At 39.1% G+C, this 23589-nt stretch overlaps 1 protein-coding gene across 10 annotated transcripts in view; it reads right to left on the bottom strand.

Moving 5' to 3' along the window:
* The window catches only part of PCM1 (pericentriolar material 1), a 70503-nt gene extending 50614 nt beyond the window's left edge, over positions 1-19889 (bottom strand). For 3 of the 10 annotated variants that reach the window (XM_089525315.1, XM_089525317.1, XM_089525318.1), the window contains exons 1-10: positions 19601-19867; positions 18962-19108; positions 14241-14367; positions 13573-13818; positions 11703-11975; positions 9983-10153; positions 9714-9830; positions 6098-6280; positions 4281-4458; positions 2535-2644 (exon numbers count right to left, since the gene is read on the bottom strand). In XM_089525315.1, coding sequence (XP_089381441.1) covers positions 2535-2644; positions 4281-4458; positions 6098-6280; positions 9714-9830; positions 9983-10153; positions 11703-11975; positions 13573-13818; positions 14241-14367; positions 18962-19029 — 1473 coding nt within the window. In that variant the 5' untranslated portion in view covers positions 19030-19108; positions 19601-19867. Of the gene's footprint in view, positions 1-2534; positions 2645-4280; positions 4459-6097; positions 6281-9713; positions 9831-9982; positions 10154-11702; positions 11976-13572; positions 13819-14240; positions 14368-18961; positions 19109-19600 lie in introns of all 10 variants that reach the window. The other 7 variants (XM_089525316.1, XM_089525325.1, XM_089525320.1 and 4 more) reach the window with 7 other exon arrangements.
* Between the last annotated feature and the right edge of the window lie 3700 nt (positions 19890-23589).

The raw sequence follows: 23589 nt of genomic DNA, 5'->3' as shown, positions 1-23589 counted from the left end.
TATTTGGTAACAACTCTGGCTATGTTTTTCTGGATTCCCCTACTCAGCTATTCGAGTATTAGTTTTATATGCTGTTTTATATCTTGTTTTATCTGTTTTATTGATTATTGTAATTTTATCTGGATTTGTACGCCGCTTTGATCTGAACTGGAAAAGCAGGATAGAAATAAACTATTATTATTATTATTATTATTATTATTATTATTAAGTGGTGTCAAAATAGTTTACTTCTGCAATACAGAATGCAGATCCAGTTTTTTGAGTATACCCGATGCCTCATGAGTATTTTTAAAGAACTTTTCTTCTTGGCCTTTCTACACTCTTGCCAGCATACTTAAAGTATGGTATCACTCTGCTAAAATTAATTCCTGTAACATTTCAGGAAGTGGAAATTCCTCTGCTTTTAAAACCAGTGTTCCAAGCTAACCTCTGCCTCTTATTTTTCTGATCTTGCTCAGCAAATCCAAAACCGAACTGCTACTACTTTGCACAGCAAAGAATTGAAATCCTCTATATGGAAAGTCTGTTTTAAGAAATATCAGTATGAGTGTTTGAATCTGACCAATTTTCCTCATCTTCCTCGCTGTCTGCTGCTATGCTACTCAAAGCTGTCCCCTCCTCCTACAATGCTCTAATGATCTACAATGTTGTAATGATCTGGTGAATCTAATTCCATTACACGATCCATCACCTGACCAGCTTGTTGCACCTGCACCATTTCAAGTGAAACTTTTTTATACATAGAATCAATCTCTGTGAAGACATACCTATTTTAGTTTCCCATTTACTATGTTTTCTTTGCTGCTTCATCTCTAAAGAACCACTTTAATTTGCAATGTTTGCACAGAATTCATCACTTTCAGAAACATTTACACGTACATTTAGCTGAGTCAAATTCACTGCTTTAGAATTAGAAAAAATGGCAAGGAATTAAAACATTGGCAATCATCTATTGATTTCATCAAGAAAAATCAAGTACCCATTTTGAACTGCATATAAATTAAATTAGTAAGGTGCTGTCTGCTTAATTATTTATATTTAAAAATGGCAAAACTAGCTGGAGGATCACTGTTCAGCATGCAACCCATGAGGCATTCCTTTTTCCTGTACCTTTCAGAGCTTCAGAATCAATGTGTATTTGTGTATTGAGCTACTCTAACACTAATAGTTGCTGAGACACTGCCATGTAGGTATCCCTATCTGTAAGCCTGGAGACTCTTAAAGCTGCATGGTGGCTGGCAGAACTCAGTAAGGATTCAGCTGTTGACTCCTGTTTACTGGCAAGTCTAGTAACATTTCTGTTCACTTTTTAATATCTTTGATCATCAATTTTCTAGGACTTCTGATTCTTGCCCTCTCAACTATTTCCCCTTGCAGACTCCATGCCTTTCTCTACAACAGACCTAGATCTCTCGCCTTTCTCCGTTGTCTCTGTGCTATAATGCTTTTTAAAATACTGAAAGGAAAGACCAAAGCAGGTCTTTTACTATAGCAAGGCAAGATTGGGGAAAAAATTAGGAAGAAAGAGAACAGTAAACCAAAAAATGACTAAAAATCACATGACTCCTGCTTGTGTATCTGCTCCTCTGCTTTATCCACATAATGGAACAATGCCAATGGAACCCAAAACAGAAAAAATCCACAACAACTTGTTGGTGGATCCCACTTGTCAAAACATTTCCTACTGGTGCTGACTGGCAACTGATGATGTAATCAGGCATGCAGGCATAATTCAGTTAACAAAGCCACTGCTAGTAAAGCTCTTTTTTATTTTTACAAAGGCTTTAAAGATCTCATCCACCAAACTTGAAGCCACTTACACTTCCAGTACTATTCCTTTTTGTCCTCTGTGTAGCTAGAAATTTCTTAGCATCACAGCAAGACATTTGAGGTAAAATAAGGACAGAAGAAAACAACTTTCAGTGTCAGGCTGCAGAAGTCTGTGTAGTCAACAATGCGAAGAAAACAATAAATAAAGCTTGAGCTGAAAATGAGCAAGATTCTACTGTAGTCAATTCTACAGTGGTCATGTAAACAAGAGCGACCCATTGCAGGCAAGGCAAACAGCAAATGCCTCCAGAACCCCTTAATGAGCGCGTAAGAAACAACAAAACTGAAAGAGGTAACAACAGATAAGCTTGCCTCAGCAGAATATCAAAGTTTTTATGTATACGTTTAGTCATCAAACTGTAAATCAAAAGAGGGGTAGAGGCGGGTGAAAACAAGAAATCACTGGATGTACTCTTGGAAGAACTTTCAAAAGGACTATAGGTTTTAAAATGTTTTTGTTTACTTATGCAAGGTTTTTCTGATCATGGTGCTTGATTCCGCACATGCGTATTCTTAGTTTTGAATAAAATGCTGAAACCTATTAAACTACTCATCTTTTTTGTGGTGTATCAATCTACCTCTACTCCTTTCATGTTAGTACTGCCTCTGGCACTAAATTTTCTGTAAAAAACTAACGTCTAGGAATACATCTATTTTGTTAACTGAGGAATACCTGTATATTTAACACAAAAAAAAAGGGTTACCTGAGAATCATGAAGCTGATTGTGAAAGCGCTGAATTAAGTCATTCAGTTCTTCATTCAGCTCAGAAGTTAGACTTACTCCTGAAATGCTACCTGTGGTTTCTGTTACCACTGCAGATAGGAGCAAACAGAAAGTATTAAAACATATTCTTTTTAAACCAAAGCAAATTATGGAATCATGGCAGTCAAGTCACAAGAAATGGTTCATTTCATGAATTACGGATTGTGGAAAGATTTTGAAGACCTAGAGAATGTCAATTTTCTCTAGGAAGACTCTGAATGATCCAAGCGCAAAACATCCCCCCCCCCCAAAAAAAAAATCTTTTCATTTGTGGCAATTACTCAGCATAATAAGAGAATGGAGAACTGGCATGTGCAGTGAAGATTCCTACTGGTCTGGTGTGAAAGAAGCCACCAAAAGGCCGGGATCTGTTTTTTTATCCAGAAAGGTAGTGACCATATGAATGGTTTTTGGTCTAGCATTATGTCCCTTCGCTTCTTCTCAAATATGGCAAATAACTCAAGGAGCCCCTTAAAGGAGGCACAGGATGGCTTTTAAGGAAGAGAGAAGCTTCTGAAACCATATCGCAAGAGTCGCAGGCACATTTGTTGAGTGCACAATAATTTAAGACTCCTGTCTCAACCAAGTTGCCCTGGATGCAATTCAGATGTTTCTTTCACATCAGACTAAAGGAATCTTCATGGTAAGTACCTAGCTTATGGTTGGAATGAATCTTTGGTGTCTGTTGGGAAGGAGGCATCCAAAAGGATAGGATGAACCTAAACTACTCAAGCAACCCACCCATTTTTATAGGCTGTTTCTGCTTAAAGGTCTCCACCTAATGGAGGACTCTGCACTAAGACAGATGAATTGTACCTTAAAAGGGGGGCAGGGCGGCATGGGATCACAGGCTTGAAGCAAGTTCTGCTAAGGGCTGGGGATAGCTGATATTAGGGACAAACTAGAAGAGAATACCCAAGTTTAGATAGCATAGAGAAAACAGAGATCTGCCTGAAGGATGAGCTTGGCTTTAAGATGGCATACAGATTTGCCTGGGAGAAGAGTAGCAGTTCTATTATACTTGCTCATTAGTGGCTGAAAGGATTACTCTTACACCAAGTGTATTTTTGTTACTTATCAAAACAGAACAAAGGCTCATATTTATAGCTATGCCAACTCTACATTATCTTAGACCCCTTTAGAAATTTTATATCCATCTTTATGGACCACTGCCCCCCAACAGTAGAAGTACTACTGGGCCATCAATAAAGAGAGGAACTGCTGGGGAATTAACAGCAGCTCAAAGAAGGTTCTATTAAGAGCAAAAAAATGGTCACCTGAAGGAGCAGGATTGAGTCACTGTAACACCATAAATTATGACCATGACATCACTGTCTTCTTGGACAGAAAAAATTAAAACCACCCTTTTGTATGTCTTCTGACTAGACAAGGAATAAAGCATGCCCCACTCAACAGCTTGCTATTTACGAAATACTGCTTGATTTTTAGTATCACTGACAGAACCTTATTTTGGTTGCTTGTTTAGTTAGCTTGGATGCATTTTTTAGTAGATTCCACAGGTTTTAAGTAACAACACCGCTAAAATAATATAAACCATTTCATTACTATAAATTGCTGGTTTTTTCATGTACAATATTTCTTTAAATCCCCACATAAGGTAACAGAAAATTGTAAAATGTGATTGGTAAGTGAGGATTTATGTTCAGGTATATAAGAAGAGCATACCAGAATCATCCATGACAGCAATAGCTTGCTCTGCTTTATGCTGTAGAGCAAGAAGGGCAGCTTGCCTTCCTTGAAGAGCTTTTAACTGTTCCTGCTGTTGCAACATCCTCTTCAGTAAATCATGTTGCTTTTTTAGATTTGCAAGTTCTTCTGTAGCCTCTTGCTGAGGATTTCTAGCCTGGAAAATAAATTTTTAGAAAATAGATGGTAATGCAAAAAGATAAAGGCAATCAGTATTCATGTATCTTTCATAGGAAAATTAATTTATATACTAATTGTCAATTATACTTGACAACATTTTGCCATGTCCAATATCGCATTTGCTGTTGTTGCTTATAATAATAATAATAATAATAATAATAATTTGTTTTATTTATATACCGCTATTCCAAAGATCATAGCGGTGAACAGCAAGTAAGCTAATTAGCAAGTAAGCTAATTATATTATATTATAATTATATTCAGTTTCTTAAAAATCCATTGTAAAATTCTCTCTGTTATTTCAATTAAGTCAACATTAGTTATATGCATTGTAACCCACTATGTTCAGTGGGGCGTACTCCAAAGTAAGTGCTTACAGCACTGCCATATTAACATATTTATTTGGGTAGTGTCCTATTTTCAGGCTCCTGCTTTCAGAATAATTAAATGACAGAGTTTAACAACTACTATTATGTTTCATACAACTACAAAAGAGAATAATCCAGCTAGAGCACATTCAAATCCTATTGTCTTGTGTCTCCCAACATTGTGGTGATGCAAAATTCACATTACTGTGAAAGCTGAGAGGAAAAGAAAGTCATCCAAAGAAATGGATATCAAATCACAATTCTGACCACACAATGAAAATATAACAATCAAAATGACTAAGACAAGCACAATGTAAAATTGTTGAATTTAATGCAAAATTTACTCAACAGAAAAAAACAGAAAAGGAAGTCTTCCAAATGAGAACAATCTGAAAGTCCACATCTAAGAACTGGGGGATCTTGCACAAAAGCACCACACATGTTTGTTGGTTGCAGGTGAAGACATATTAGGGGAAATCATTTCTCACTCTTGTCCACAAAAGCATCCAGATCACAAAAGCAAGAACATTCACTAGATCTTCACTGGCAGAAAAGCAAGTCTGGATCCAATTCACAGTATGAAAAGCATGTGTATATTGAGTGCATATTGAGCATATGTATATTGAGTATTTGTTATGCCTTTTAACTTCTGTATATTTTAATGTAATTTCATATTGTTTTAGATGATTTTAACGGTTTTCAGTTTTATTGTAATGTTTTTAAATCTGCAAGCCACCTTGGGACCCTTTGGGGAGAAAGGTGACATATAAATGAAATGAAATAAAATGATATAAATAAATAAAAGGTGACATTTTGAACTAAGTTATTTCTTTCACCAACAAAATAAATAAATTTGATTACAAAAAAGTTAATAGACTGAATCACAGAGAAAATGTGATTGCTTATGTACATATAGAAAGAAAGAGCAAAAAGTGAATAGCAAGCTTGGGTTTTGTACCAAAGACATGAAGGAAATATGTGAATTGCGCTGTAAGAGAATAATTGAGAAAGAATATTTAAGATTGTAGTTCTCGGTGATTAATTCTAAGCAAGTATTTCTTTAAAATTAAAGCTGTGTACAATAAAATAGATTGCTTAATAATAAGTACTGAAAAATGAAGAAAGAATAAGAAATAAAGCAGTTATTTAATGCCTCTCTGTATTTGAAATAAAAACAGGTAATTCTCTAGAAGGAAAATAATCTGCTGATTAATACTCTATATTCCAAGGCAAAATCTGATAGTGTACCTTTGAAAGCAATCCAGGTTCTTGATTATTAATCCTACTAGGCCAGCTGCCATTCAGGGCAACTCTGTCACATCTCACTTTTGGACTTCCTGTATCATCCATGTCTGAAACCTGTCCTTGAGAAGCTGAATTCCCTAGTTTGTCCTCAATGCCGGGTCGAGCTCCCAGACTAAAATATGCTTCCTTTATCAAATAGTTTAGTAAGTTAGACTGTAAGCACATACTTTTATTAAGCATAGCTTTCAAACTTATAAAACTACAGATCTACTCAATCTTTTTATTTATTATTATGACATACTATTTAAGTCATGTCCTTACATAATACATTTTTTAAAAAATTGCAAAATGGACAGATCAACAGTTATGATATTTATGATAAATAAATAAATAAAATATAAGGTGATATTTTGAACTAAGTAACTTTTTTCACCAACAAAATAAACTTGATTACAAAAAGGTTAGTAGACTGAATCACAGAAATGGGATTGCTTATGTATATATATTATTTATTACTATGACACACTATTTAAGTCATGTCCTTACATAATACATTTTTTAAAAAAAATCAAAATGGACAGATCAATAGTTATGATACAGGAGCTGCATGTGCAAAAAGGTTTCTTTGATTTTCTCTATATGTAGCTCCTTCTAGCAAATCCCTCAACTGACCCAAAGTCCCAAAAGTGGAAAACAGCAGTTTATAGGTCTGGCAGAGAAATAATGAAAAAACTAAGTAGAGGCTTGTGCAGACAGGTGTGTAAGAGTGGCCCGAGTTCACTCTGGCCACAAGCATATCAGGACTGCACTGACTGCAAGGCCTGCTATGAAAATGAGCTGTGGCTGCAGGACCCAACCCGCACCACTAGGAGCCAGATTATCCCGGTTCCATTTTGCATTGGTCCAAGAAACCGGAGCATGGCTTCAGGCCACATTGGAGGCATGTGTCATTTGAATGTGATCCCTCCAAAGCGTCAGAAGCCACTTCTTTTTGCCCACCTGTTCCAGGCCTAGGTTATGTATAGGCATGGAGCCAATTCTAATTTCAGATCCTACAAACTTGGAATCAAACGTTGGAAATTTAGCACAGATGAACTGTTAATTAAAAAAAACAACACTATGCACCTAACTGACATATGAACATTTCTCCTGGATTGTAATATATTATTCTGAAAATTCCTAACATTTTTTAAAAAATACTTTTAAAAAAATCTTGCAAAAGCCCAACTCCAAACTGTTTAAGAAATCAAACATGAAAAAATATCTAATTTATACATCATCAATAGTAATGTGACAGTTGTAAATAAACAAGTATTCAATTCTGCTCCTAGTAATGTTTTAAGTCAGTGGATCAGACGCACAGGAGCAGCAACGTGGTTACTTCCCACTTATTTCTATGTTCTAACAACTAATAAGCCCAAATTCTTTCTTCCGTTTTGGGACTGTATGGGATTGCCACACATATACACCGATGTATCTCATCAATGCAGATTCAATTCACAGAAGAGTAGGAAACCATACTGTATACCTCTTTACTGTGTCCAGCTCCATGCCAATAAGTTTCCTACTCAATATTGTTCATTGTTTCAACCACAGCTCAAGAACATTAACTGTTTTGTCAAGCTTTTTTTTTTTTTTTTTTTGGGGGGGGGGACAAAATTCATCATTTTGAATTTGCTTAGAGGTATGATATTCTAATTTTAACATGTATCAATTAAAACTATGATTTTATGAACTTACTCAATGAGCACTGATTGCTAATATTACCACATAATGAGCAACAGTTGTTCCAAGCAGATAGCACAGATCTTTACGATCAACTTACTCAAAGAATATTCCAGGCTCTTTAATGTCAGTGACTCAGCCTAGCCCTTTTCAGAGCTAGAACTGCTTCTGTACACCTGTATCATCACTTTCTACCAACTATTGAAAGCACATAGGCCAGAATCCTGCCAATGCACTACACCAACATAATTACAGCAGTGGAGGTGGTGGAGGGACTAAACAAAAGGCCACAGGTACAGTCACCATGAAGGAAACTAGGCAATGAAGAAATAGACAAAGCCAACTGTTTGTCTGCTTTCCCACTGCTGCATGACTGTGGAAAAAGTGCAACTGCTAATATTTAGTGCACTAACAAGATTCTGCTCTCACCTAATCAATTATTATACACTCTGAACACTTAAGCTACATTATTATTAGGGTGCTGTTAAATAATCCATCTATTTCCCCTTCACCTGAAAAAAACAGGGAAATAAATTCTGTAGTGGCAGAGTGATAAAAGTACTTAAAATGTAGGTACAGTGGTACCTCGGGATACGAATTACCCAGGTTACGAAATTTTCAGGATACGAAAAAAAGCCATAGGAAATTATTGTTCCGGGTTGCGAAAGTTTTTTCGGGTTACGAAAAAACTTTTGGTGCTTTTCTGCGCGATTTCACACGGAATCGCGGCTTTTCCCCATTAGCGGCTATGGGAATTCGGCTTGCGAAAGCCTTTCGGGTTACGAAATTGACAGCGGAACAAATTAATTTCGTAACCCGAGGCACCACTGTACTTGCATATTTGTTGTATAGCACAGAAAAACAAACATTTGACAGGCAGGGGAAACAGTAAACAGCAACTAAGATCAAGTAGCTTTACTTGTTTTTGTTTTTGTATTTTTTTATTATTCCAAATAATTATGTGATCACTATTCTGTGTTATGGCTTGACTCTTTTAGAAAAACAAATCCTAGAGTTTGAATATTTATCTACATTCAGTTTTCAAGAGAATGAACTATGCTGTATCTGTGTATGCCACTGTGATGCCAAGGCATGGAGCCTTTCACTCTCCTAAGGGCAAGTCCCACTGATCCCAATGGTGCTTACTTCTAAGTAAATATGCATAGGGCTGTTGTATGTGAAGTGGTAATCACATATTCTTCAGAAAGGAAAACTGTTTTAGCAGACAACAGGGAGCAAAATAAATAGGGAATGAAAAAGCTTGAAATAAATAGTTTTCATAAGAACACTTTGTAAGGTATAAACAATGAGGAGTCTACCTATGTGGTCGCATGGCTTCAGTTTCAAACCTATCAAGAGCTTAATGGGATGCCATAACTTGAAAACTATATAGGTTACATGTTCTGGAAAGGGGAAGGCCTCCTTAGGGCTAGAACTTTTTGGGTTAGGGAAATTCTGTAAAGTAGGGAGTTATCAGTCTAATCATGTCATAAATAAGTAGTGAATTATCAATCTTATCATGTTATAAATAAAAACTGACAAATCAGTTTGATTCAAAAAGGTGCACTTTACTAGAAGATTTTTCTGCTTATGCAACTGAAGGTTCCTATATTGAACAATTCACCTTTCCTGCTACAGCTCCTTGCATCATATGCCAAGCCACTGTACAGAGTTTCCAACCTCAGAAAAACTTTTTTCCAAATAGTCTACAGTGGTCTCATTTTAAAGGTAGTTATGATTTAATCCCATTTGAGTCGAAATAACTAAATTCTCAATGACATTATCAAGAATTTTAGCCTGCTAATATTTTCTTGGACTAAAATTCAGATGCAAAACATCAGTTATCAGAAGAAAGCATAATCTCTACCACCTTAATTACTAAAAAACAGCTTACCGTTGTATCTGAAACTTCAGACTGCACATCAATGTTTAGCGATGTGCTCTCAGCTACAGAACCAGATCCCACAGCTGAATCTACAGTTCGACCATCCTCCTCCTCATTCTTTCTAGCCTGGAATATGTTAGTGGCATAAACAAAAAACTATATAAATGGAGTAATAAAGGGAAAGTTAAAGGGAAACTGCTACATATTAAACTCATTCCTCATGCTATTTCCAATAATGTTTTTAGAGTGCTAAAAGACATTTAAATTCTCAAACTTACTAGTATCTTCTGTAAAAATTTCAGATAAGATTTCTCCTGTTCTTTCAGGTGATTTATGAGATGAGATAAACGCTCAACATTAGCAGATCTCTCGTTTTTCCCAACAAGATCATCTCTCATGGAACTGGCTTTTGCAATGTAGTCACGAATTTGAACTAATCTGCTCACAATCTGAAAACATCACAAGAGACGGTGACAAATTATAACTTGTGTTGTGAAAGTATTACAAACATATTGACTATGAAGTAAATTATGATATAAATAAATTAACATTTTAGGGCTAAATTAAATAGTTCACTGATTACCCTTCAGAGTAATCAAAACCGGCTTCAGAGCCTTTCCAATCAACCAGAGTCGTTTTGGCGATTACATGTAGGAGGAAAAGGGGGGGGGGGGGGAAGACAACTAGCTCTTTTAATAATTCTGATCCTACTAATAGTAATCCAGCACAGCATACTGCATAGGTTCATTTAGGATGACAAAACCATCACATCAAAAAACAAAGTTATGCTGACCACAAAAGCTGCACTCAAATCTAAGTTAGTAATCTAGTATTATATGTCAGGATGAACAACATGCACCTATCCAAAGTGCTTTCTGCAGTCACTGACTTATCCATACTGCCCATTATCTAAACAAAAAGAAAAGAAAAGGAAAGAGTGTGAATTGCCTCTTATGAAAGTCTCCATAAACAGAAAGTAAAAGACATACTTGGGAGGTTCCTTCGATGCTGCTCAATGAATGGGATGAAAAGGAACTGAAGTAAATGAGTGGGAAAACTGAGGGCTAGAACTGAAGGTGGATGGAGCTACTGCCATAAAACTTATATAACTATTCTGGAAGGTTCCAAGGATAAACTGCGCAGACACAGAATACCTAACTGTGTGAGTCACAAGAGTCCACAAAAAACCCCAGTAGTTCATCTTTTAAATAGGTTGCAGGAGGCCCCCTGCATCATTTAACATAAAAAATATCTGCCTTTCAAAACAAAAGTAGACTTTCAGACCTGCTGAAGTAACCCTCCTTGATCCAAATGGATAATCATATAAGTAATATTCAGACATCAGTATGCATGTCTTTGTGTGACTACTAAAGTTAATAGAGCAATCCAATGTACAGGGTGATTCAAAATGAAAGGTGCAAAACCAAATAAGAACAGCTTTACCTTTGCACCATTCTTTTTAATCACACTGTATAATCCATTCATTCATCTTAGCCCCAGTTAAGTGTATATAGCTTAAGAAAGTATGAAACATTTAAAATGTAAAAGGGAAAAATTCAATCTGCCCAAGTCTTACACTTTCATTTCTACTAAAAAGGACTTGTCTGGTTATCTAGAAGTCTGTAAAATAGATATTCCCAAACTGGTGCAATGCAGAGTTGGACTAGAAATCCCATAACTGACCACTAACCCATGTTGGCTGGTGGTGATGACAACTGAAGTCCAAAGCATATAAATGGTGTCATGCTGGGGAACACCACTCTAGAATTAAAGCCATGTTTCAATAAAAATGCAAGCTTTGATAAAAATCACATGCAATATCTGCATAAACATTACACTCCTACTTGCAATTTTCATGTCTTATGCTTCCTTAAGGGTTGCCTCCCATTCATGATATTTTTTAAAAAGTGTTTGTCTTATAAGAAACACAGTAATTATGCATTTCCTTCAAATGCTTTCTTTTTTGGATTAATCAGATACATGAACCAAAAATAGCACCTGGCTACTGTCGACAGCAGGTTCACCTCTTCCATCTTCTTCAATTGAGACTGGGCAATTCTGCAACAAATCCTTACTCAAGGCAGCTGTAAGTAAGTCTTTATACTGGGATGATCCACCAGCTTCTTGTGTCTGAGAACATGCAGCATCATCCTTGCCTTTGTTGGTATTAATCTGTAGTGACAGGAAGTTGAATGGTTTTCTGTTTTCATTCAGTTGGCGCTTGTTGTTAGCAGCTGTTGCTCTGCCCTGAGAATCACTTCCAATACTTCTCTACACAAAATGAAATACCATCACATTACTCAGATAGTTCCTTTAAACATCACTCCACTGTTACTCAAACCTGGTGATGCACTACCACATACAAGCATGAACAAAAAACTGATTGATATTGAAGCATGCATGATCATAAAATGCACAAATGCCTGCAGACCAGAGTTACCCATCCTTACTTTTCCTGCCTGGGTTTAGCCCGTCCCATTCTTCTCATTCCCCCATCCTAACTTCCCAGTTTCTGTATTCTCTTCCCTACCACAGCTACTGTATGCATAAGAGTAGTGGATGACTGAATTGAGAAAGAGCATGAAAAGCTTCTCCTTTTGTGAAACACTGCAGAAGCCTATATCAACTCTCTCTAGAATAGCAGCCACCTGGTTCACCAAATGCCTACAACCATACTTTTCCTTTATTTAATGAGGGAGGCCAGAAGATGTAATAGAGAAAACAGCAACATGCTCGATAGCAGGTAGTTATCAAACAGAGGTGGAAGTCCAACTGGCTCTTGCCTGTAGCCTTAACTAGAAAGAAGACAGAACACAAAGTGATGTTGTCACTGCTACTCAGAAGCCATCAGATATAATGTAATCCACTGCTGCCTTTCTTTCTCCTTGGCGGGATACAAACCGCCATATAGTACGTATAGGATACGTACTAGGGTTAGGAAGGGGCGGTGCTTCCGCACCCCCCTAACCCTAGTACGTATCCTATACGTACAAGATGGCGGCGCCCCTTCTACATGGGCACCGACATCTTTACGTACTGGACGCATAGCATCCAGACGTGTCGCGGCGCCTATGACGTTGCGAGTCCGCGCCAGGCGCCTCGCGACGTCATAGAGGCGCCGCAAGAAGAAGCTCCGAAATGGAGCTTCTTTTTTGCTCCGCGCGGGAGCCGCGCGGTTTGACTGCTGCAGCTCCCGCGCGGAGCAAACGGCGGCGGTGGGGAAGCGCCGCAAAGCGGCGGTTTGTATCCCCGCCCTTGTTGCTTATAAGACAGACTTATGGAATGATGGCAGAATGCACAGCAGGACAATTTGGCAGCTGCTTGTTTCTCCACACAAACACACCCTCCTCTCTATCAAAGGGATATGAAGGAGACACAATGGACAAAATATACAACCAGCAGTTTCCTAGCTTGGAAACATGAGACAGCATTCAGGCTATTGCTAGCTTCTACCTCTACCTGTCCCCCAACCCACCTCCTGTTTAAAGGACCAGGTAAAAAACAGAGTGTTCCTGAGCTGGACACAAGGTTGACACCTCCTTCCTTCCAGGGTTAGAGCTACAGTTTTATAGCTGAAATGTGCTATAAAGCCCTGCGTCGAGTCTCTAAGAATGTAGCTGGAAAAACATGCATTTTAAAGGTGTTAATCTAAACGTATTACAATTAGGTAAAATAGATTACACAAAAATGCCTTACACTCTATGATGACATGCACATACATCTCCTCTGGTTCAGAATCAAGTTCAACTTATTAAATTATCCAAGCACACAATTATGATATATGCTCTCTAGGTACATATATCAATTTTCCCCTTAGCATTAACAATATTAATGTGCATATTTCACCTTGCTGAATGAAAACACAAACCTGATCCAAATCACTGAAGTTTATTCTTTGTTTAAGTTTTTCTAGTTCTGCCTGCTCTGGGACAGACATTTGAGTCATGTATCTTGTATGAGGAAAGCTATGGGGAGTCTTTGATTTCCTTCGTCCAATTCCTGGAGTAGATTCTGGAGAGACGTCATTAGTAAGTCTTATTTCACTTTCACTAGAAACCTTTTTCTTGTTTTTTTCTGAAGATTTGTTAGGTCTCTTTGGTTGACCACCCCAGCTCTAAACACACATAAAAACAAACACACAAATTCACAAAACAAAAATAAGTATCTTGATATTATTGAAGAAAAATACATTATTTGAAGCTACTGATTCTTAGCCAAAAAACCAACACAAAACTACAAGAGGAATTTTAATTAAACTACATTATATTTTTAATTTAAAGGAAAACATCAGGCACTATAATTTAATAAAATTCTGAGCATTGCCCTAAAATAAATATCAAATATTTCTTTATATATCCTAGGGTAAAGAACCACAATTTCTTAATTATAATCACCATAATTTTTTAAAGTTATAAATAACCGCATAACCTGTATTTCACTGATGCCCAAAATGGTTTCATATTACATATAATATACATAACAGCTTTATATTACAACATTACATTATGATATAAACATCAAAAATTGTAGTTTTACCGTATTGTTCAACTGATCATCAAGGCTCTCGTTGCTCCAGTTGGGTAAGTCATGATCATCCATTCCTTCTTCAAAAGGACTGCCTCCAGCTGCCATGTTGTATAATGTATTGCTTAAATATATAGACCTTCAAAAGAAAACAAAAATTCTAGTTTGTACTCAAGTTTGGACACCATACCAGTTCACATGTAAGAGAAAATCATGGTTTCCTGAAACATAAACAAGTTTCCACAAGCCTTGTGGTAATACCATAACAGAAAGCCAGTTTCCATTACAGTATATCTCAGTTGGCCCACTGATTATAATACAAGGTTCTACCAACTGCAGATCATAATGAGCTCAAGCTTATTTAATTAAAAACCACACCACTCTTTAGCCCTCTTTTTTTAAGACTTAAAAATAATTATGTTTCTACCTAATAAGATAAAGATATTTCATATGAGACTCAAATACTGGAACAACAATGGTACAGGTTTACTGCCTCAACCAAAATAAAAAGAGCTACTAACTATATGCACATCTCAGAAAAAGCAGAACTATAATCAAATCAGTGAATACTTGGACTGCAATCCTATGCAATCTTACTAGGGAGTATGTCCCAGTACACTCTGCAGCGTTCTCTTCTAGGTAATACGTAAGGTAACACTGAAATCACTTAAATGCTTAGATTTTATGCATATTTACTCTGCAGAAAGACCAACTATATTTCACTATTACTGAGAAGTATCTCAGTTTAATAAATATGATGAGGCTGTTCATCTAACAATCCAAGTCATGTGCCATTCATATTTCTTAATCCCTAAAGCAAATATTTTTTCTAGAGAGCTCTCAGCTCAAAATATAGATTTAGCATTGTCACGATTCTTCTACAAGAAGGGTGACTTCATCCAGAAGCAGAATGCATAACACAGGCAACTCGGATGTTTCACTGTCATCAGTAGAATATGCTCTCATATGAATGTATAGCAGCTTCCCATGCATGTTAAAGGGGCTGAGCAGATGGGCTAGGATAGCACAGGCCAATCCCATTCTATTCTAGCCTAGTCCTAACACTTCCCTGAACAGTATTACCTTTAACTCAGTTCTGAAGCTGGTTAATGAGGTGATGAACCGTGCTTGTGGGGGAATAAAAGGCAGCAAGTGAAAAGAGACAGATCCAGGCTGGAGCAGTGAAAATCCTTGGCTGGGACAGCAGCCCTTGACTACCACAATGGAGGCACAAGTGGGAAGGTAAGGAGAAAGAAGCTCTGATAAATAAGCAGGGGCCAGCCAATGCAGGGTTTTAAAAGCCAACAGCAGAGGTTTGTAACAAATACGGAAAGGGAGGGGGAACCAATGGAGGGATGACAATAAAGGAGGAATGTGATCAAAGTGGAGAACAGACCTGATAATGCGTGCAGATGAATGCTGGACAGAAATTAAAGCACGGAGGTGAGTTCGTCCTTTCTTTCTCATCATCCTAGAAGCTATTTTCAGGTGAATCCTCTTATAAAAGCTTGGTTGCCCTGTCATGCTCTTTAACTTCCATGAGATTCCACACAGGTTGGCACTGATGTCCTGCACAGGTCTGTGGCTCCTTATCATGTAGTGTCAAATAAAATGTGTACTGAATGGAAGTGCCAAGCCCATAGGTACTATAATGATGACTCCAAATTTCTACCTTTAATCCTCGCTGAAAAACTATTGACTACTAGAGTCCAGATCCTGACACATTTTCAACGCAATGAGTTTACTCAGAAGTCAGTCCCACAGAATTCAGTGGGGCATATTACTTGGTATGCATGCACAGGCCTGAACTTTTAAGATCTTATTAAAACTGAGGTTGTATGTGTTTAGCTACACAGAAGACTTCAAAGTGCTAGCATTACAGGGCATTCCTTTTAAAATGCGTTTAAAGTATGTACAAAAAAATCAAGTTCAAAGTGCTCTTTCAAAATTAAACATCACAAAACCATTAGCACACATACAGAATTTTCCTATGAGCTCCACCAACTTACCTAAAATGAAATACCACAGATACAGCACAAATCAATACTCTAAATAGGGACAGCAACGTAATATCTAATTGTGCAAAGCAAGGCTCCAATAAGGTGTCGCTGACATCTACAGTCAGCCACAAAACCTCTTTCATCACTTTATAAAGTGCCATAGACAAAAGGGCATCACCAATGATACCCTCTGGTTGCAAAAAGAAAGTTAATCAGTTCAGTAATACTTCTGGATGCTGCTTTAACAAACTTTACAAAGCTGCCAACTAGTTGCTCTGTTGGAAAAACTACAGGTCAATGTTACTAGAACATAGTTGTTACTTGTAGTAACCAGATACAGTTACTAAAACAGCACAAGCTCTTCAAGGTTGAAAGGCCATGCCTTCTTCCTCCACCCCACTTCTTAGCCCAGGAAAGATGCCTGAGCATGAAAAAATAGACTGCGATTTAAAGCTGTGAAAAAGCAGAGTCTTGAGTTCTGTAAGTTAATAGTAATTTGGTGTGTTCTGTGTTTTGTATTTAAGTTGTGTGGCCACCTACATCTAATTTGTTAAGAAGCGTAAACACTACAAAAGGGCAGTTCACGTTTGTCATTAACGTTTTAGTTTTATCCTTTTAAATTACTGTAAACTGACTTGAATCCCATTTTGGGAGAAAAGCAGGATATAAATCTCATGAATAAATAAATACCTTAAAAGCTAGTGATCTTTTACTGTGATATAAACCTTTATAGACTACAGCCCATCTCATCAGACACATGACATTTTACCTCCATTGTGATTTCTACACATTAAGCCTGGCATTTTCCACAGTGTTGTTGCAGATCCAAGCAACAAGTTCAGCCCTATGTTAGTTGCTATGTACAAAAAGTTGCCAAGTATACAATGTAAACAGCTAAAAAATAATCTGCACCTACATTCCAATGCAGATGGCCTTAATCTCTGTGGAAAGCAGCAAAGATAACTGGTAATTAGCAATTGGATGGGAGACCACCAACAAATGCCATGTGCAATAGGCTATATTTTAGAGGAAGAAACTGGCAAAACTACCTCTGAATCTTCGTTGCCTAAGAAAACTCTATGAAATCTATGGGGCTGTCATAAGTTGAAATGTGACTTGAAGTTTCACACACACACACAGCTGGAAGCCAAAGTCCAAAACACACTGCAGAAATAATCCAGTATGAGACAGATTTAATTGTCCTGCTCAATTCTAGCAATGTTTTGAGCCGCTTTCCAGAGTCCCTTTGCTGGGAGAAAGGTGGGATATAAGAAAACCAAATAATAAAAATAGAAACAGTAATTCTGGAAACTGTAGTTTTGTGAGACATTCAGCCTTCTCCGTCAGCAAGTGACGGAGGCACAATAAACAATAATCCCCAGGATTCCCTAGCACTGAGCCAGGGCAGTTAAAGGGGTCTCAAATTAGATTATTTTTGCAGTCTGTTTTGGACCCCAGATGGCTAAACTGAGGCCGTCGTACTTTGGCAACATTACGAGAAGGCACAAATCCCTGGAAAAGACAGTAACAATACCTGAAAAAAGATTTCTTAGCATGTCCAGTTTATTATTATTATTATTATTATTATTATTTCTGGTACGGAGAAGAGCGCTTACAATACTATGGGCATCAAAAAAGACAAGCAGATGGGTCTGGGAAGAGATAAAGCCAGAACCCAAAAATGATTAAATTGAGGTTACGTACTTTGGCCATAAAATATACAGGGGTGGCTGGCCATTGAGTAGATTTTTGTTTGTACTTTGGACATATAACAAGAAGGCATGGATCACGGGAAAAGGCAAGAAAGAAGAAAAGGTAGAGGGCAGAAGAAAGAGAGGAAGGCCACAAGCCAGAGGGATGGACTCAGTCAGAGAGGTCATGGAGATGGGCCTGTGTGGCTTGGAGATGTCCCATCCAGAGTTTAAATAGCCCTGTTTAAATATCTGAAGGGATGTCATATTGAGGAGGGGGCAAGCTTGTTTTCTGCTGCTCCAGAGACTAGAACGTGGAACAATGGAACAGCAAACGAGATTCCACCTCAACATTAGGAGGACCTTCCTGAGAGTAAGGGCTGTCCGACAGTGGAACACACTCCTTCCTCAGAGTGTAGTGGAGTCTCCTTCTTTGGAGGTCTTTCAACAGAGGCTGGATGGCCATCTGTCACTGGGGATGCTCTGACTGAGAGTTCCTGCATGGCAGAATGGGGTTGGATTAGATGGCCCTTGCAGTCTCTTCCAACTCTACGATTCTATGATCTACTCCAGATTGTGGCACCAGAGCTCTCCGGCAGAGAAGGCTAAATGTCCCACAAAACTACATTTTATTATTACTATTATTATTACTAATCGAAACCTGGTCTCCAGATTCATGCGTCCAAAAACACACACTGCATTAATACAATCCAGTTTGATACCACTTTAACTCAGTGCTATGGAATCCTGGGAATTGTAGTTTACTGGGGCACCACAGGTCTCTCTCTCTCTGGACAGAGAAGGCTAAATGTCTCAAAAAACTACAGCCCCCAGATTAATAATAGCAATTATTCTGGGAAATGTAGTCTCGTGTAGTCTGTCAGAGAGAGCTCTGGTGCCACAATAAACTACAATTCCCAGCATTCCATAGCACTGAGCCATAACAATAGTAATAACAAATGTTATTAATCAGAACCTGGTCTCCAGGTTCATTGGTCCAAAGCACACTGCAAAGCCTACAAGAAGCTGGACTTGGGCCCACCTGATGCTACTGCTGCTGGTGATGACGAGGCTGGGCTGCTGCTGATCCCAACTGCAGCCATCCAGCATCCCTTGCTCGGAGGGCACAACTGCCAAGGTCTTCTTCTCACCTGGCTACGTCACTTTAAGGGCGGAGCCACAGAGCCCGCTACTTCCGTCAAATCGGCGGCAAAGTCCAGAGGGAGAGAGAAAAGAGAAAAGGGGGCGGGACAAAAGAGGAGACAGCTTGGAGGTGAGCCAATCAGGAAAGGCGAGAGCGCGGTCGCCCTTAGAAACAAAGCAGATGGACAGGGAAAAGGGGAGGAGCCACGAAAGGAGGCGCGGGTAGTCGGGCACGCCCCCTGGAGTTGAGCCAATCAGGAAAGGCGAAAGCGGCGTCGCCCTTAGAAACAAGGCAGAAGGACAGGGAAAGGGGGAGGAGCCACGAAGGGCGCTCGCGGGAGGGAATAGCCGGGAAGCGCGCGGCTATTGACCACGCCCCTTTCCTCAACCGTCGCCGTCGCCGTCCCCGCCTCGCGCGCCCACTCGCCCGCCATTAACTCCCTTCTTCGACACACCTGTTTTCCCCAAAGCACAGTGCCTCTCCGCTTGGGAAAAGATGAGGAGCAGTAACATAGCCCCATCCGCCCACTTCGTTTACCTGGTGTCGCCCCCTTCGGCTGAGGGGCTCTTATGTTCTTTCGCGGAAGGAGAAAGAGTCCTCCCCAGGGCGCCCTCACTCCCTCACACAAAGCCTCCAACAGCCGTCCCCGCCGCCAGCTTGTTCAAAGGAGAGGGATGAAGGGGGGCGGAGGAATACACACTCACGGTTACTTAGTAACCTCTGTCAGGGAGACGACGACGGAGAGGCCCTTCCGCGCCTCGCGAAGCGGAGTCACGTGGGCAGCGAGGGCTTTGTCCAACCCCTGAAGGGACAACCCTTTGGGATCTGTGCCTAGGCAAAACTACGCTTCCCAGGATGCAGCGCGCGAGGGCTTGCGTTCTAAGCTTGGCCGCGCGTCCGGGGAAGGCGTTCTGGGAACTGTAGTTTAAAATGCTCATGGTGGCGCATTTGGGAAAAATGTACGCAGAGTTGGCCATCTACCAAAGACAGTACAGTGTCACCCAAGATACACAAAATAAAAGCACTGAGTCTCCTGATACCTCATTTTGTGGACTGTGTTCCAAAACACACACTGCAGAAATGATCCAGTTTGAGGCCGCTTTAACTGCTATTTGGCTCAGTGCTAGGGAATTCTGGGAATTGTAGTTTATTGAGGCACTGTAATTCTCTGACAGAGAAGGCTAAATGCCTCACAAAACCACAGTTCCCAAAATAATAATTACTGTATTATTATTATTATTATTCAAAACCTAGTCTCCATTTTCATAGGTCCAAAATACACTGCAGAAATAATCCAGCTTGAGAGCCCTTTAACTGCCCTGGCTCAGTGCTAGGGAATCCTGGGAATTGTAGTTTGCTGTGGCACCAGAGCCCTCTGACTGAGAAGGCTCAAAGTCTCACAAAACTACAGTTGCCAAAATTCCCCAGCATTGACCCAGGGCAGTTAAAGGGCTCTCAAGCTGGATTATTTCTGCAGTGTGTTTTGGACCTATGGATCTGGAGACCAGGCTTTGATTTCCAGCTCGGCTATAAAACCCACTGGCTGACTTTGGGCAGGTCTGAATTCACACTCTCTCAGCCTCAGGGAAGGCAATGGCTAACCTCCTCTGAACAACTTTTGCTAAGAAAACCCCAAACACCTTAGGTTTGCCATTCGTCGCTAATGACTTGAAGTCACACAACGTTGCGGTAATTACTGAGTTATACGGGGTGTCCAAAAATTATCTTTTACAATTTTAATTGTGTATAGAATTGAAACTGTAAAGGCAATTTTCAAACACCTTGCATACACATTTACACAGCAGGAAGAACTGAGATAACTGATGAAATCCCATAATGGATTTAATGGAACTGTTTATTAATGAGAAGGCATATGAGGAAATTAAATGAAAACCACGAGGAAATGGGCAACAGGTTATATATACTAAAGAGACACAGCACTGTATAGTGGTTTGAGTGTTGGGCTACAGAACTCTGGAGACCAGGGTTCAATTCCCAGCCATGGAAACCCACTGGATGACCTTGGGCAAGTCACACTCTCTCAGCCTCAGAGGATGGCAATGCCAATCCTCCTCTGAAAAAATCTTGCCACTAAAACCCCATGATAGTTCGCATCAGGGTCACCATAAGTTACAAAAACATGTAGTCACACAACACACATACAGAGACACACACTTTTATAGAGTCGTTTAAAACTTAACAGTTTGTTCATAAATAAAAGCAAAGGAATTATGTCCATGTGCTCCTCATTTTTTTTTTTTTTTTTGAAAGGGAGCCACAACACTACATTTCATATCCAATTTGGCAGATGTTGGCCTAAATCCAAATGTTAGTTTATGTAGGGGATGCGTTGACTGAGATTTCCTGCATGGCAGGGGGTTGGACTGGATGGCCCTTGCGGTCTCTTCCAGCTCTATGATTCTATGATTCTATGGTTAGTGCCAATCAGACCACACACTGTGATTTAGATTTACATAAGTTATTTATTGGATTTGGAAAGGTCTGGACTGGTGGGACTAGCAACTGGATTTAGACCTCCAGTTTGCTAAAAGACTATATTTTCTTTTGCTTCTGTCCTTTGCCCCTTAAGAGGTCTGTGTGCTGCAGAGCAGGAAGGATCTAAGCAATTACTAGATCTCAGACTTTAGAAAAAGTGGAGAAATAAAACACTGAACCAGCTTTAATCATCCAGAAGCCAGACGTAAATGCACACAGTGAAACTAACTGAATCTAATCTGCATGCCTGGTATAGACTCCTATCTTAAAAACATCAGCCAATCCTTTACTCTCCCTCCCCACTTTCCACTGCTCTGTTTTTTGTCAGATTTAGCCTTCAAAATTGGAAAGGCTCGCTCACTACTGTATATGATATTTGTTTAGTCTTAATACACTGATGAAAGTACTATGGCTTTTAGATTTTTCTCTCATTACAGCTACAGTCTCTTTTTGTCTGATCGGCCAAGAGATGTTTTGAAAGAGTAATGTGTGGCCCACTAGCCATGTATTCAATCTTTCAGAATCATTACTCTCGCCATCAATAACTGAAGTTCCTTCTTTAGAAGACCATTTCCCATGCAAGCAAAGTGCTGCTCAAAATTCTGCAATACTGACTTTTATCCACATATTGAGTGAGAAATGCCAACTGACCAAGCCAGGTTTAGGATGGGAAGAGGCACTATTGCAGGCATACTCTGGGTAATAGCCAATATGGCTACACTGAGGCTGTTGTATTTTGGACATATGAGAAGACATGACCCACTAGAAAATACTAAAATGCTTGGTAAGGTCAACAGAAGTAGGAAAAGAGGAAGATTGCATACCAGATGGATAGACACAATAAGGGAAGCCCTGGCCCTGAGTCTGGCAGATCTGAGCAGAGCTGTTGAGGATAAATAGGGTGACTTGGAGGATTCTCATTCAGGGGGTCACTCAATAAGATGGAGTTCACTTGAAGGTAGTCAACAAAACAATGTCAAATTCATTGTGTCCAGCAGGTGGCAGAGGAACATAAGGAAAATACACAACGTTTCTGCATTTGAAGTCGAAGGCTTTCATGGCCGGCATCCATTGTGGGTTTTTCGGACTATGTGGCCATGTTCTAGAAGAGTTTCTTCCTGACGTTTCGCCAGCATCTGTGGCTGGCATCTTCAGAGAATGCTTGCCTGGAAAGGAGTTGGGTATATATATTGTGTGACCTGGAAAGGCAGGAGTGATTTGCATGTGTGTTGTTCTGTTGCTAATGGCAGGCCTCAGGCTAGGAGGGTCTTTTGCAAAAGTCTTTTCTAACAACATTTCTAATAAATGCCTTCTGACTTATTTTCTTCTGTGGAAGCATTCCAAAATTTCCCTTGACTGAGGCGAAGTGGGAGAGATGCAAAACATCAAATTGATTCATCAAGTCCAAGACATTTTGTTTTCTCCATGTGCTGGTTTTACAGATACCTTTTATTTTCACCTCTTCAACTTGAGCAGATATTGCAGTTCATGCTATGGAATGATCCTTCATATCTGTACAGAAGCTCTTTAGCTTGAAGACCTTCTGCTCTGAAATGAATTTATCCAAAGTAATCAGAGATAACTCAGTCAGGAACATGCAGCCTTGCAAACAATTGTTGATCAGGAGGGGGGGAAATAACCAATAGTTATATAGCTCTAAATCTTTTACACAACTGCATTGGAAAAGACTGCTTAATACATGGTTACTCTTAACATGTTTTTCTATCTTTTTAAAATAATTGTTAGATGCTTTACATTTTTTTAGTGGAAAAACAGGATTGAAATTTAATAAATGAAGGAATTTTTGTCTACTAGCAATGCAGGAGTTGACTATACCCAATTAAATCAGAAATCCTCTGCTCCTTAGGCATTGTTACAGATAGCAAAATGCATAAGTGCCAAATTCTGATACTGCATTGCAATAAAACAAAAGCCTGGGGCCTCAATGTGCTTTAATAATGGAGAAATTAAAAAGAGCATCTGATAGAAATCTTGCATCTAATTTTAAAGTGCCCCTACAGCTGATGTGT

The sequence above is a fragment of the Sceloporus occidentalis genome, unplaced genomic scaffold (assembly GCF_023333645.1).
Source record: "Sceloporus occidentalis isolate IW3139 unplaced genomic scaffold, rSceOcc1.0.p SCAF_5, whole genome shotgun sequence".
In the NCBI taxonomy this organism is placed as follows: domain Eukaryota; kingdom Metazoa; phylum Chordata; class Lepidosauria; order Squamata; family Phrynosomatidae; genus Sceloporus; species Sceloporus occidentalis.
This window is presented reverse-complemented; position numbering and strand designations above follow the sequence as displayed.